At 26.5% G+C, this 17219-nt stretch overlaps 1 protein-coding gene across 3 annotated transcripts in view; it reads right to left on the bottom strand.

Annotated features, from left to right (window-relative positions):
• Positions 1–1784: 1784 nt before the first annotated feature.
• LOC111034571 (SCY1-like protein 2) overlaps positions 1785–17219 on the bottom strand; it is a 188876-nt gene continuing 173441 nt past the window's right edge. For 2 of the 3 annotated variants that reach the window (XM_022315851.1, XM_022315853.1), the window contains 2 exons: positions 7946–8113; positions 1785–3124 (listed from right to left, as the gene is read on the bottom strand). In XM_022315851.1, coding sequence (XP_022171543.1) covers positions 3098–3124; positions 7946–8113 — 195 coding nt within the window. In that variant the 3' untranslated portion in view covers positions 1785–3097. Of the gene's footprint in view, positions 3125–7945; positions 8114–13786; positions 13805–17219 lie in introns of all 3 variants that reach the window. The other variant, XM_022315852.1, reaches the window with a different exon arrangement.

The following is a 17219-nucleotide window of genomic DNA, read 5'->3' as shown; positions in this document are numbered from 1 at the left end:
ATACATTATATTATAATGTTCAAATGATTTTTAACAATTATTTATGTAATGATTTATTTTACAAACTATTATTAAATATTATGTTTATCCAATATAGCATGGATGCGTCATAGATAATATGCCCTTAAATATTACGTATAACACCTATGTCCTTACTTCTCGGCAGTGGCTTAGCCAGGAATTTTAAAGGGAGATGTTTTAACTACAAATATATTTAAATGAATTGTGGTGGTAATTCCAGAGTCACAAATAAGGCGATTTATCAGACAATAGGGGGAGGGGTATAACCCCTAACCACGCCACTCCTCCTAGAGAATATTAGTATAAAATAAATTACAAATCGAAAACTAAATGTTATGTTCCATTTTCTAATCTATAAAAACATAAAATATCTTCATGACTTTTTCACTGCGTTCTAATCAGAGCATATTTTACGAGTAAGCAATTTAAACGTTCAAGCTACACTAAGCTCAAATAGTTTCAAATAACTTCCATTTTTAATGTTGTATTTTTAGTTATTAGGTAATTAAATACCTATATAGTATCGGTAATGCACTAATGCATAATATTATGATATAGAACTTGACAATTAATAATTTAAATAAAAATATTCATCTTCATAATATTAAATATTTAAATTATTGTTTCATATATTTTTAATATTATTACGGTTTTAAATTGAGAGAAAAATTAATTTTAATAACTTAAATGAAAGTGGATTAAGCGGATTAATTAATTTCAACTTTTTTAGATACAAGAATACTACATTTACCAGTCCGTTAAATACCTATCTAGCGTTGTACAACCAATACAAATTAATAAATAATTGTTTTGGGACGATAAATATTTCCCTATTACTTTTATCATAAATCAAAATTAGTTCAAAATTCAAAATTCAATAATAATTATTAGAAAATACTATTAAAGTTAGAGCCCAAATAGAAAAAAAATGAAAACATCCAGTCATTTATTCAACCCAAAAATAAATATTTACGTATAACGTTAATTTATCATTAGTTTTATTGTTATAATTTTGTATCAGTTCTATGTACCAATATAATAATATATACTAACAATGATAATTACAATAATAATAATATATTATAATAATGATTTTAAACAAAAATATAATTCAAACGATTCACAAATAAATACTTAAACAAACAATATTATACTTGATACTATAATAATATTATATAATATTAATTTATCATGATTTCTAAGTTTTATCACATTAACACATTTATAAAATTTAGATTGTCTATAGATACACGACGAGATAAGATACAGATTTTCAAAATAAGCTACTGATTGTCATTTTTATTTTCAATAGTTCTGAATTTAAAAGTGGACTAAAAACGAATAAATACATAATATATAGATAGATACTTAATGTGCTCATGTATCTGAAATCTGAATGTATAAATATATTATTTCAATTGATATCTATAATATTATGTTAAATAATCAAGATAGAAAAATGCGTTGAGCAAAAAGTATTAAATTATTAAAATGAAGATATGTGTAAACAACTAAATGATAGTCTGCAGGTTATACCGTTCTACGTAAAAATGGTAACGAGACAAAGAAAACTAAACAAAAGAAAAGTATCCAATAAATCGTGATATTTATCATTTTATACCGGATATGCAAACGTATTTTTTTGTCATTTTTCATTCTTAGAAGATAATATGCACAATTATATAATATCAAATATTCAAACATTGTAATTATTTACCGATTATTTTATAGGTACTTAAGAAATAAGAGTTATTGAAATAATTAGTATGAATCTTTACACATAATCGTACCTTTTATACTATACAGTGGGCTCTAGCAGCCTTTTGGGGAGGGGGGATGATTCTTCATTGGGAATTTGTTAATTGCTTTAAATAATATAACTAGTCATGTTAATATTTAAAAAAACAATAATTTATGACAATTATTAACGGTCAATAATATGATAAATTTTCTATAAGTATAACAAGAAACGTTAGCAAGTACTCTCAGACAGTCTTCGGCATGAGGATGAAAAAAATTGTTGTTCTCTTGTAGTTGGTCGAAACAGTTACTGCTGTGATAATTTATTATTATACGTACCCATTGCCAAATTTGCCGCATTACGTTGGATTAAATCAACACTTTTTTGATGAGCTAAAAGAGATGTACCTATATTTATATAGGAATAACATTTAAACATTTTCCAATTTTTCATTTTTAACTCTCCCGTGCACAGTAACACTGTATTTTTAAAAAAGAACCATCTATTTCTGAAACCATATTTGACAGCAATATATTTTTTAAAAGTAATTTCGATCAAACTTCGGCTATAAAATCAAAATTGACTCAAAGTTATGTTAGATCTAAATACAAATAAAAAGTTCAAGTTAAATTAACATTCAAGTAAAAATGTTGTAGTAACAGTTTTAAATTATTCGAAAATGTACACTTTAATTTTGTCAATTTTGAAATTAGATAAAAACTTTGCGAAAAATTGCGTACACAAAAAGATAATCAAAAAAAAAAGAAATTGGTGTTGCTGTTTAGAAAATATTGAGTTGTATTGCGCATGTGCTCAACAAAGTTTTTAAAAATTTTAAATTGTCGCAAAATTCTTATTTAGATACTCCCTTCATCTGCAGAAAACTCCAATTAAATTCAAGGTCACACCTAGCTGAAATATTTAGGACACCCCTTAGCTTGAACACACTGTATAGTTTTATCTATAATTTAATAATAATAATATATTATAATAAATCTATAATACGGTTCGTTGAGGAGACCGAAAAAAACAACAACAAACAAATCACACTGTATACGAACAAGAATAAATTATGTATATAATGAAACTTAAAAATTACGACATTAATAATATAGTAGTAATAATAATTGTTGACGATTTCTGACTGTATTGCATGTAGTATTATGATGCTGATGGATGTAAAATATTAATTGCTCTTACAGTTTCGTGTTTGGCGGAATAGCTGTACATAAAACCAAGACTTAAACGGGACGTCGGACCGTTCAGTAAAATTTAAGCAATAAGTAATATTATGTAGTTATATAACAGCTTTATTGGTCAGTCGAGTACGACTTTTCACTTGTTTCCGCTAAACAGTTGGTACTGAAAATAACAATGAAAACAGTAAATTAATATTTTTATAGCACATAGTAAAATGTTTCTTACACAATACCTAAACCTCAATATTGTTACCAACGGCATGATAAGTACCTAGTAATATTATTACAAATCGTTCAATTTTTTGATCAAATTCACACGGTTCAGTTGAGTTTATGTTATACAAAACTAAATTATACCGATATAATTGTTTGGTTTAAAAATCGAACAGATGAAATCAAAAGTCGTACCGCATTCTACAACATGCTTTAAATGTTTTAAAATTATTTTAAAGTTTGGGTTCTATACAAAATGTAAATAGTATTTAGTTTTCGATTCCGGTTTGAATAAAAAGTTGCGAGTTCGGTTTGGTATTTGAGTCCTTAAAATGTACAAAAAGTTAGGTTCGTCTTCAAAAAACAGGATACTTGACATCACTATCACTAATAAATAGGTAATGTATTGATATATGCTACGAAACAAAATATGATTTATTATTATCCATTCCAGTACTGTCAGGAGCATCTCTGGTCATGATAAAACGATCAAATGTTTTTTTATTCATCTTTTTTTTTAGTTGTGTAACAGATATCATTATTTCTATACCTGTTAGTATGTGCATTGACTAAATAGGTACAATTAATTGCCTGCATAGTTTTCAAATAATCAATAAATAATCAGATTCTTTGATGGCTATCATCACACAAATGGATTTAATCATACTTAGTACTTAGTAGAGCCCGAGTACACGCGTTTAATTGAATTGTTCAAGATTCGCTTCTGAAATCAAAGGAACTAAGGTCTGAGGTATGGAAGAATTCCAAGTCGAGTACTTGGTGATAACACACTTTATATCAGTAGTCTTTAATTCTAGGGAGCAGCAGGTTAGGAAATTGTTGTTATATTGGTGAAATAACATAACTAAAATTATTTTCCTAATTTCGGAGAAATAGGCATAATATTGTATAAGCGTTAAAAAAACTATTGTCACGATAATAATTCATATTAATTATAGTTTTCTTGTTCAAATGTACAAAGGTGGGCAAGTTAATGAAAATAATTAACTCGAGTTAAGTTAAGTTAAGAGGACACAAGATCGATAAGTTAAAAGTTAACAGTTAACAAATTATAAACTTAACTCGATAAGTTAAAAGTTAATATAGAAAAAAAAATTAACTTAACTCAGTTTAAAAAAAGTTCATCTATTTTTTTTTTAAGTAAATAACATAAAGAGTGAATGTGTCTTTCTAGTTTCTAATTTATAAATTATAAATCAATTTGATTTAACTTTTATCATAATGTGCTCTGTATACCCTTTTACTTTTTTATTATTTATCAAATTAAACTATATAAAATAAATATATTAATATACACAAAATTATGTTATCAAGAAAAAGTACAGAAATGTTTGTGTTATTATAGTATTGGATTATATTTATTTTATACTGATATAGTAATATTTACGTATAAACAAAAAATTTCAAAATGTTTATAACTTATTGGTTTTTTTTTTTAAATCAACTGAGAATAGCTAAGTTATTTCAACTGTAAATTAAACTAGTTAAGTTCATAAGTTAATTAGAAAACAAACTAACTAGTTAAGTTAAAAAGTTAAAAAAAAATTAACTTTTTAACTAGTTAATGCCCACCTTTGCAAATGTATATAGACGCTGAATACTATAGAAATTCTAAAAACAATACGATTACTTTTAAATTTGTCCATAGTTTCAAAAACAGTACCTACATTGTTTCGATATTTTTCAATTATGTTTTAGCAGTTTTAGTTAATTAAAGTTTTCTAGCAAAATATAAAGTTATGCTACTGCAGAGGCAGGTATCATAATTATTAAACTCCCCCAAATCTTTTTTGACTATTAAAATTCCTACAAAACCGAAAAACGTGATATTACAGGTATAGTCTTATACTATATAATAATAGAATATAAAACCATGAGATTTTTTTTAAAAACGTCGATGCGTGCCAACGAACATGAACTATTTTGTATGAGTGTGTAATAATATACATTAACTGTTGAATTTTTAACGAACCAGCGAGTACAAATATATTGCCCCGTTATAAATCGGTGTGTTTTTGTTTTGTATATAGATCGAATTATTTTTTCAAAGTTATTATTAAAAACCTAGATACTTGGTATTAAATATTAAGCATACATTTTTTATTTTCGTAGGTACGAGTAAACAATATTTATTTTTTTAAAAATTATATAATAATAGGTATTCAACGATAGGGTTGATTCATATTTTGGAACAAGTCACACAATTTTCATATTAAACTGAGTTGGCGTGTAGCACAAATATATTAAATATGTATATAAATATTAAAATATTAAATTATATTTAGTTTGGATATGGGCACTGCGAGCATTTTGAAGATACGATACCTATCGTTAAAACAATAATAATTATAAAGTTAATCGAAAAACACAATATAAACGTTGAATTTAAATCAAATTATATTGCATTATAGAACCGTGGTGTATACAGAAATGACAATAAATGAATAATTATATATATATAAATAATATTATATATTTCTCAGCCACTTGGACTTTAAAATATTCGAATAACGCGTCTCCATCAAAATATATTATTAAATAAACCCATCTAGTTCATTGTAAATATCCTCCACAGATTGCATAATATAACCTCCATAGGTAAGTAGAAACTTTAGTAAGTACCTACACAACTGCAAAATAATAACCTAATTTCTATAGAACCGACTATGCGGTAATAGTGAGAGGATCGTTCGATTTCCGGACGTGGTAAATAACATCTACCCACCTACCCATCTAATAAAATATGAACACCTCACTCTGTGTGTTACCTAAACGTATTTGATAATCGTATTTTTTCCCTGAATTATTAATATTATTTTTTTAAATCATTATAAAATGCAATTATACCAGCGGAGTACAGTAGCGTGTTCTGGGGACAACACCGTGGTGCAACGTGTTTATATTAATTTAACTATTCGGTGTGGATATAATTATTATAATAATATAACAGACTTATAAGATGGGCTAGCACAATGTAATTTGGAGCTGAATTTATATTACCTCCATAATGGAGATTTTATATACTATCTATACTTAAAAATTAAAATATCCCACTCGATGTTTTTCTTTCAGAACCCATTCAAAATATTATGTATTGATACTGCTGATAACAATTCACTGAATTCCGTATTGTCTGCGAAACATTTTCACATGATTATTTCACACTACTTGGGTTTCCGTAATTGCATCGAATACAAAGTGAGAAGTGGGTACATTTTCAAAATCGTTACGTTTTATGAAATGCCAGTCGTCTGAGTCTAGAGACCCAAATCTTTTAAAGATTTTTTTACTCGGCTCTATAGTTAGATCTATTTGGAGAATGGTTCTATTATTTAGATCGATCACTTTAATTCAGAATGCGAGTCAATTGAACGTGTTAAAAAACTTTTTTGAAATTTGTAGCCTTTAAATAATAATATATAGGTACCTTTGAAACCCAAATAACTACATGGCCCCATTTCATATATACAACTTTATTTGTTCATAACGTGATCAAACTAACTCTCCGTATTTATTAGATCGTATCCAATTTAAAGCCAGTTTAAACCGCATTTTCTTCATCACAGATGTTCCACACTTTTTACATTTTACCTCATAATACTAATTTTAAAAAAAACTCTTCGACAGGTAAGAGGCATATTATGCATGTGAGCTTATAACAAAATATTCGAATCACATAACCTATACTGGTTGAACTGTCCACTTTAACTACACAAACTTTACTCAGTCGTGTTCCTGATACTTGGCATGTAGGTAACAAAATGTTGGTGACACGTTATCTGCAAGTTGAATATACTCGGTAGTCGGTGTGGAATAATACACAGCGTGGAGAAATCCAGCCTTACTGACAACGGAAAATTCGCAGTTGTCGGGGTGTGACAAGAATACGATACCTTCAGATATTCATTCGTGTTCCCAGGGGTAATACTTTTGGGAGGAATAGATATCTTAGGAAATTTTTACCGGGGGTACTATTAACTTAGGAATATCATACCCCCGGGGGTATGAATACCTGGAGGTATTCTCGGGGGTATGATTTGCCTGTTTCACTCTGGCCAGCGAATATGCTTAGGTAGGTAGTGTATAATATTACCGTATACAACGTGGACCGGCAGGACCGTGGTCACCAATTTATTTATCCACGGTCAAATCGGCATACTTCATTCAGCAGTCTAGTATTTTTAAGACTGTATAGAACGGCCGAGGTTACCACCGTCAACATTACGATTTATGTTATTCACGAGCGAGAAACTATGATATTCTGTTAATCTGCAGACTTGAATAAAAACGGTTGTCAACTATCGTTTTTTACAGTGGCCGTCCGATTCTTAATGGTTCTGTACTGTGTTTGAGGAAATATGTTATTCCGTATTCGTTTCAAAACTGATTAGTGCGATAGTTGTCATATCGAATTCTTATTTTATAAAAACCAACGATCGTTGTATCTGTATCTTAATCACTGTAAGACTGACCCGAAAATACTAAATTGCGTGCCTTAAATAAAAATATACACTTACGTAAAACTATATAATATTATACATTCAATTTCAGTAGATAAACAACTATATAATCGAGTACCTATTGTATGTCCATGCGGTATCGGAATTATTGTTGGTACCTACCTATTACAGTTTCACGCATTTCAAATATATATTTTCTTTTGACAATTTATGCAAGATATATTGAAATATTATTATTTAAAGTATAACAGTGAACACAGTAACATAACATATTAAAGTAACATTCTTACCGGATTTTGCAACGTGGATAACTGTTTCACTACACCGGAACCCAGTTGCTGCAGAATACCAGTACTAGAATTATTTGAACATGTACTTTGCCTCCTGGACCGGATACTGTTCATACTGGAGCTGAGCAAGTATGGCACACTGCTGCTCGTGTTTGGCATGCTACCACCCTTAAAAAGCGCAAAACATCATTAGTTTGAATATGTACCCGATGTTCTGACACACAGGCATAGGCACACTTTAGTACGTCCTGCCGAACGTTATTCTGTTGAGATAATATTACAACAAAAATCAATGAAAAGTACTCCAACTGCATTCTACTTTCTTTAAAAAAAATAAATTTCATAAGATAGTAGGTAATTCTAAGATAATTCATTTTTAAAATGTTTATCGGAAAGCATGTCGAATACTTATGTCAATCTTAAAATGTATATTAAACGAAATATTCCGTTAATTCAATTCAATAAGAAATTTTAGACAAAAATCATTAAAAGAATAATATAATATATTTTACCTTCTTATTTAATAATGTAATGATAAAAATATTTTAATATTAAGTACACAATCCAATATAATTGTTTAAATTCTAACTGTACTCTATACTTTTTTTAAATATAAAAAACTTTTAATTATATTTGGATGTTAGTAGTTCTAAGAAAATGTATACCTGCCTAGTATGAAAATTGTGATTTATAATCGATGTACGATACAACATAACCTACATTAGTACCAAAAAGATTTATTGGATGCATAGTGATTTACCTTTTGAACGCGTTGGTCAACGTGATTTGTTTCCAGTGAAAGGTAGTTTATTTTAAACTGTCTAAAAGCTGTGATTGTGAGTTTATTGTTTGTATATATTTTATTTTATTTATAAATAACAATACCAACTACCTCAATGATTTTTACTTCTATCTCAATATAAATAAGTATTTTTCAACCCACGACGTTTCAAATATTTTATCCAGTTTTTAAAAGGTAGCAGCAAAATTGATATCGTAGATGTTTTGGTAGTACTATTTATTATTGCCCTACCACCAGGTGACCATAAACGTCAGGCGCAGTCTTTAATGAAAAATTTAAAATGTCAATATTTATAATCGATATATCTTGGGTGTAGGTATACGTTTTATCTATTTATGGAAAAACGGTGAATATTTCTTATCAGTGGCGTAAAAATGGGAAGGGGTGTAAGTTAAACTGTTCTACATCAAGGACGAAAAAAATAAAATGAAAAAATTATGTTTCTAAATTCATAGAATGTAAAATGTACACATCACTACAACATACCTACACGAACTCTGAATATCTTAAATATGGTCTTTTAACTTATTGTGTCGGCCAAAGCACTGCGATAAACATATATGTTTATTATTTAATCATATCCCATAAGAAAATTTAATGTACACCACTGCCACTTATAATATTTGAAATATTGATCTTACTACTCCATATAATATTTTAAACTTGTTAGTATATTTGTCAGCTTGTCGCTATATTGAATGTGCAATTTAAAGTATGTATCTATCTCAAAGACGTTACAAAATTATTTTATTATATAGGTATGCAATATAAATGTTTAAATAATGAATATTATGCTAATTGTTTATTTTTTTAGCTCGATAATATTGTATCTCTCAATAATAAAATCTACTGTTTAAATTATTTTTGTGTTTTAAGTATTTCAACATTAAAATTTGCCATCGTTTATTCTTTTCCAATTTAAATTCATATAAATGTATGATAAGAAAATATAGGGAAATTTAAATTGATTCGGGAGCAACTTTGGATCATTATTGTTATTATTGGGAGAAGAGGCAGCCGCACCAAGGACACGCCTGACTTTATTTTGATTTATATAAGTTCAAATAATATGAATGCAAAACTTGGAAGATTAGTAAAATTAGAGCTAATAATATTTAAGATTAGTAAGACGTAAATTGGCGTTTAATGAGTTGTGTGCATTTAAATAATAATACGATATTAAATACAGTGAAATATCGACAACCGACAGTGCATAGTTGTATTTGATGCAATTAATTTGTTTAATATTTTTAGAACAGAAATCAGTTGAACTTCATTTAAAATATTACAACCTAACTCAATACGTATGCAACACATTTTTTAACGGAAATTTGACATTTGGACGATATTTAAAATAATATTTTTTTCTAAATTTAATTTTAAGCCTGTGTTGAAGTTATTATTGACCTTCTTAATGCTTGTTAATATTTGGCGGAGTAAACATAATTGATATAATCAGGGCTTGCATTTGAAAAATAAATTTTGTTTTACGTTATTTACTATCAAAACGTTATACAAATTTTGAGTTTATCGTTATTCAAAATTTAAACGTTATTCAACTTTTGTGTTTATCGTTATTTAAAATTTAAAAGTATTTAGATACCTGTTTTAAAAGTACACAGGCCGCAACTTAAAAGTATACGACTATGACCTTTTTTTGGGGACATTATTTCCCTATTCTGAGTTTTAAGTAGGTATTGTTTAATTTTATTTATTTAATTAAATGGGTTAAACTAATATAAAGAAAACGTATGCACGTTAAAACTATAAGTATATTAGTATAAAATATAAATATTAAACATTTGACAACAATTAGTCAAACACTGACGAGTGAATAAATCTGAGCAAACTGAACACCGAACACAATAGTTGTATAACTTGAGTGGTATAAATTTCGACCGTAGTACAGATAGTACAGTACAATATTATCAGAGTATCACTATTATTAGCTATTGGTAATTAAATTATTCTATTAATAACTTCTTATTAAGTTTTAAAATAATATCTAATACGGGATCTCCCGGATAGGCCTGATACGGAATAAAATTAATACTTGGAATGAATAAATAATTGAATATTACTAAGTATTATTAAATAATTGGGAATTAATTATTTCGTTTAATGGAATACAATATATACCGTTTTAAGTTATGTTTTGTTTAATGATACATCATATATTTTGTTAAACGTTACGTTTTGTTTTGTGTTATTTATTTATTTACGTTTATCGTTTTCCGTTATAATTACGTTTACAAATTTCAATCGTTTTTTATCAAATATAACGTTATAATCATAACGTTATTATAATGTTTGCAAGCCCTGGATATAATATATGAATATAATAATATGCCGTATAAATTGAGTCGCACATATAAAATTAATTAATTTTTAATTATTCTCGAAAGTTTAATAATTAATATTTGTGTCAGTTATTTAATGTAACTATTGGCATCAGCTTTATGAAAATAATTACGTCTACGTAATATTTGTTGTATACAATTATTAATATTATTATACGAATATTAATTTAGATCCAATTGCAGCCTATTTCGATAAGTAACGCGTAGGTGCCAATGCAAATCGTATGACTCTTCGTTCAATCTGAATAACATCCTAAAAGTCAGTACAATAAATTGATCACACATTCACACATAGGTTGGTATACAATATAATATATATAACACAATATATGTATAAAAGTACACTTATAATCGTCACTTTAAATTGAATTCGATTTGGTGTGAAAAATGATCGTAGACCGGCAAAAACTATTATTGTAGGTAACTGAACGTTTATGCCCGTAAATAACTTGGAAACCCGCTGGGCTAAACATTGTGTTTTGTTATCGAATTGTTCGAGGTCCGTTACACAGGGCCACGGTGGTTTATGGGCATCAGTTATTAGGTGTTGGTAATTTCATTACATTCTGGATTTCCCGATTCCCGAGGATATTAAATTAATGTTTAGACTTTTTCACAAAACCTTTTTGACTTAAACGCCACACACGAGCTACTGACTTACCTACATAATATTCGGATCACATAAACGCATACCTAATGTCCTACATATATTATTATTATATGGAAGCTTATTTACTATTCATGTTTAAGACATTTGAATTAATGTCACAGTTGTAGCTATTTACTAATGATAAAATAATTGTGAAGATAAATAAAAAACTATTTATGATTCGAAAAATGTCATATTTTTTTAACTACATAATATTATGCAATTTTTGATGATTTAACTGTGTAATTGTTTTGAGTACAACGTTAAGTACATAGTTACAATATTGTATTCTTATGTATAATTTATATGTACAGTATATATAGTTTATAGTTTTAGTATTATAAAGCCTAAATAGTGGTAAAATATAAAATACTTTACTTCGCATTAACCGCAATGCGATGAATCGAAATTACAAACTGTAAGCCTTTTTCTAAAATATGTATTAAAAATATGATATTATAATTGGCAGTTACAACTAACAATCAATAAATATATACATATTATATGTTATTATGCTGTCTTAATTTATTCAAAAGAGTTGATAATAATAGAAAAAAATCTACCTGTTACTTACTATTAGTTTTACAATTATTTAGTTAATCAATTATCACATTTGTATTTAAAATATCAAAATATTTAAGGAGATGTGATAACGTGAGAGATGATGGCATCCATTGACACTACTTTAAAATTATCATGAACTTACAAGATAAAGTTGGCTATACATAGATATTTTAAGGGTTTTTTAAATTATTGTCTAGGTACTTTTTTTAAAAAAATACAGTATATATTATATATTTTGTGTTTATTTTATATTTTATTTATTTTGATTCTATAAAAATTCTAAGGCTTCTAATTTTAATAAAAAAAAAAATGAACCTATGAATAGATGAAATGTTAATATTTGATGATTATAATATACTTATTATGTATTATAATCAATGCAGAGCCAAACCTATTAGAGTTATCGACTTGAAATATTGAAGATAGATTAATATTATAATTTCACCGTGCACCAAGAAAGGATTTTTCAAAATGTCAAGTGTGTAACTCAAGGTTTCTGAGTTGCACGTACAGCCGCTCATCGGCTTGTCCTCAATCAAAATAAAAAATCAAATCAAAATCTAATATATTATTGTATGCTCCTACACCTATATCCTTACAGCAGGTGGATTGTCTACCTGATAATAAACTGCTCTCATTATCACAAAGAGTCTCATATTTACTTGGCATACTTAACGAGCAACGAAGTGCACGTTATAGCTAGTACATAATCATCTATCTACATATAAATACTGTAGGTCAGTTAAAAATTACTTAAGTTGATAAATAAAAATTCGCAATCGTAAATGCTGAATTATACAGGTACATTGTATCATTTAGATATTGGAAATTATTTGAGAATAAAGAAATTAAATAATACACAGTATAATATTATATTTTTATAATAATTAAAATGTATTAACGATAAATAAGTTGTTTTGGCACATGTAATAGTGTTGTATTATTGTTATTATTATTATTATTTTTAATTTAACTACACTTAACAATAGTGTCTGGAACTAAGTTTACTCAAAAGTGATTAAGTTGTTATTAATTTGCCACTTGCAGCTCTCGTTCTGCTAGAGATGTATAAATAGTTTTTTCCTTTTAATTTTCTCAAAAAAAAAAAAAAAACCTGGAAATTCAATCAATTAACTTTTTTTAAGTAGCATAGTATGTATTCTGTTTACAAGCCATGAGGGTTTTGCACTAAACTTTTTGACTTTTATAAAACTAAATTTTAAGGGATTTCCAGGAAAAACATACTGTAAAACAGTAAAAACAAACAGTACCCGTTCCATTTATAATCTTAATCAATAGTCAATACGAAGCTATAAATATTTCATTATACATTTATACGACTAACTTGCAGTCATTTACCCATCGACTTCAATAAGATACTATTTCATAAATTTATTTTAAAGCAGATTACTTTTTTCAGTGATGCGTTTAATTATTTTAATGAAAATCAACTTAATAATACTCACAATCATGCTCCGTGCAAGCTGTACTCCGCGTAAGTTGCAATCAAACAATAAAACAAAATATAAAAAATAACTCAAAATTGTAATAATAATTTAAAAGCATTATTAATATTGTTAAGATAAAATAATATTTATCACAGTACTATTTGTTGTAAAATATAATATTAAATAATAATATTATTTTACATTACTGGTAAAGTGTAACACGGTGTTACATACTGGCAATATCAATACATTGGTGCTTATAATAATATGTTATTAAAATAGGGACTAAATATTTGTCTACTGACTTTCTAAGTTCTGTATTTTTTTTTCTTAAGAAACTCGAAATAGCGTAAATAGTTTGTCAAATTGTATAAAAGAACATTACTTATTGCATGTATGGATATAATAATGTAATAAAACAGTTTGTCATAAAATGGATATATTGCATTGCAAAAAAAATAAATAAAAATAAAAACGTTTGCGTGTTTAATATTATTACGTAACAATTTTTATTGTACATATTTAATGTTAAAACTAACTTATTTTAATAGACATATTTTCATTTGGAACATTGAATAAAATAACTCAAGATAAGATGATGAAATATTATAAAAAAATCAGAAGCGTTTAAATATTATAGGTACTTAGATGGAAAATGTATTAACGTGCATCACTAGTTATATGTATTATTATTATTCACTCAACTGTAAATTTTAAGAATTATTAATTTTTTTTAAAATTAAATAAGTAATATCTATGTACAATTTAATGACATGGTATAAGATTATTATGTTTAACTTCTTATTTTTAATTAAAAGTTCAAGTTTAAAGAACAACATATTTATTTGAAACAGTGAGTACTGAGTATAGACTAAGTATTTGGCAAGAATGTTTAATTTTTTAATTATATATTTCAATAAAATGTGTTCAGTGAATAATTAATAATATAGTGTATAGGTATAGTGATAAAATAATAAACGTTGAGCTTAAATTATACTATAGTATCTACCGATATTAGTTTAATTTACAATAATTGTACGTCTAATTGGATTTTCTAGGAATAACCATTAACCACTACCTATTTACCAACTATTCTTGTTTTATAAAAAAATTTGGATTTCATAAAAAAATTGAAATATGAAACAAATGTAATATTATTTAATTATTACAAGTCAAAATATAATTTTTAATTAAATCTAGAATACACCCATCTACGAATGAATGGTGATTAACATTATTGATGATCAAATAATAATTTAAATAATACACAATAATACATTTCTTTGTAGTGTATTTAATTATTGCAATTTGAACGTTATGAACCGCTATAAGAACCTGTAACGCTGCAAGCTGTTGATTATCATGTTAACTAAATTGCTTACATTCGTTAATTAAGTTCTGTTACCAGAGTGAGCATAATATGACGGATAAGGTGTCGTTATTTTAACGTTTTAATAATAATATGTTTCTGGTGTATATGATTGACAGACTCAAAGAAAACTTTTTAAATGTTAGTCACAAAAATTAATTAGTTTAATTAAAGAATGTAAACGTACCAGGGAATTTATTTATAGAACTATGAATAATAATTGTAATAATGTTATAATAACTGAATGAAATTAATTGTATTGTATACGCCATACAAGGCTATTTAAATATATAACACATTAAATACACAATTATTATTATTTCATGTTTCAGTAAAATGGGATACACTATGAAATACTATTCTAAGTAAGCTGATTTTAAAATTTAATATTTGTACTTCACACGTAATCATAGTTTATCATATGAATCGTGAATGTGTGGACAAAGTATTATAGATTCGAATAACAATGTACTCGTATGTATTAAATATTGGCCAATAGGTATACATTTTAAATTATATAAAACAATAAAGTTAAATATGTATAATGATAAGCGCAAAAAGCTTCTTACCAATAATATAAAAATCAATACAAAGCAATGATATTTAAAGGAACTTGTCACTTTTTAAATGAAAAGACCACAAATACAATAGGAAAACATTTCTTCAAAACACGATAGTTCTTGAATGTTTCACCAGGTGTATTATGTTATTTTCTTGAAAATATCTTTTATAAATGATGTAATTTCATTTCTTCCGACGTAATCATTGAACTCCAATGAAAAATTACTATTTATTTCTTAGTACGTACAACTGGCTAAAAAGCAGTACATATATATATATATATTGAATAAAAGTAGAAAACAATCAGTGTTATCAAGTTGTACGTACTTATTACCGGTAAGTTCTAACTAACATCAAAAGCGAAAAACCAAAAAAAAAAAAAAAACAATAGTAAAACAAAAGAACAATAAACGACCCATCGTGGATTATTCTTTAAGTGAACAGTGTGGCATATCAAAATAGTGTTAGAATATAAATTCTTCAGCATTCTATTCTCCGTTTAATTAAGTTAAATGGCGGATGATATAACTAGTATTTATGACTTACGTTGTATACTTATTGTATATTTTATTTTAATGACAAAATATAATAATATTGTGGTTCAAAATGAATATTTTTGCATCGAATTGTTTTTGGAATAATCTATTCAAAATTACATTTAAAAGTAAAATTGTGTTTGCCATAAGAAAATAATTATTTAATTTATGAATAATTATTCTCGTCATTATATTTTTCGGTGAATGAAAATATACTGTTCTATATCTTTTTTTTTTAATAATGTGTAGTCGATAATTTATTGTTTTTCTCTTCAAAGTGAAATAATTAATAATTTAAATGTGGGTAGACATAATGAATAGAGCTTGCATTTAATGCAAATTAAATTTTTTTGTTTAACATCCTAAAACATTGATTTCCAAGCACATATGTGTTCAACTTAAAATGAAGCTTTTATTTTGAATTTCTTCGGAATTATGTAGAAATTTTTTTAAAAAAAGTTAAGGAATGAATTCAATTTGATTAGAATTCAGTTGAAATGTCTCGTTTTCAATTTTTCTACGATCAAATGTAACAAATAATGTATTTGAAAAAAGTTAAACATAATTTATATATTCATTTTATTTGTATTAGTTATTATGCATTTCACCTATGTACCAGAAACAACGGTCTGACAAACGAAATTTTTGTCACATGCAGGCATATTGCGTATTATATAATAAACAGACCGGTAATTTTATTTATGAATTGCTTCAAAACCAAAACATGCATAATTATATAATTTTAACAATACGAACTGATTATTTTTAATATTATTTTTTTATTAAAATGTATGGAATTAATGTTGAAAAAACAACTTAAAGTTTATTTTTTAATATTTTGGAATATTATTAGTACCCACATTAAATATAATTTTTGTAAGGTATGTTGATTGATTTAGAGAATTTAAAACAACACTCTAGTAATTAATATATAAGTATGCTCACAACCTATTATAGGTACACAGTTTCTAATTTGTAGTTTTAT

The sequence above is a fragment of the Myzus persicae genome, unplaced genomic scaffold (assembly GCF_001856785.1).
Source record: "Myzus persicae strain clone G006 unplaced genomic scaffold, MPER_G0061.0, whole genome shotgun sequence".
Lineage (NCBI taxonomy): Eukaryota > Metazoa > Arthropoda > Insecta > Hemiptera > Aphididae > Myzus > Myzus persicae.
The sequence above is the reverse complement of the archived record's forward strand: the minus strand, read 5'-3'. Positions and strand labels throughout refer to the sequence as shown.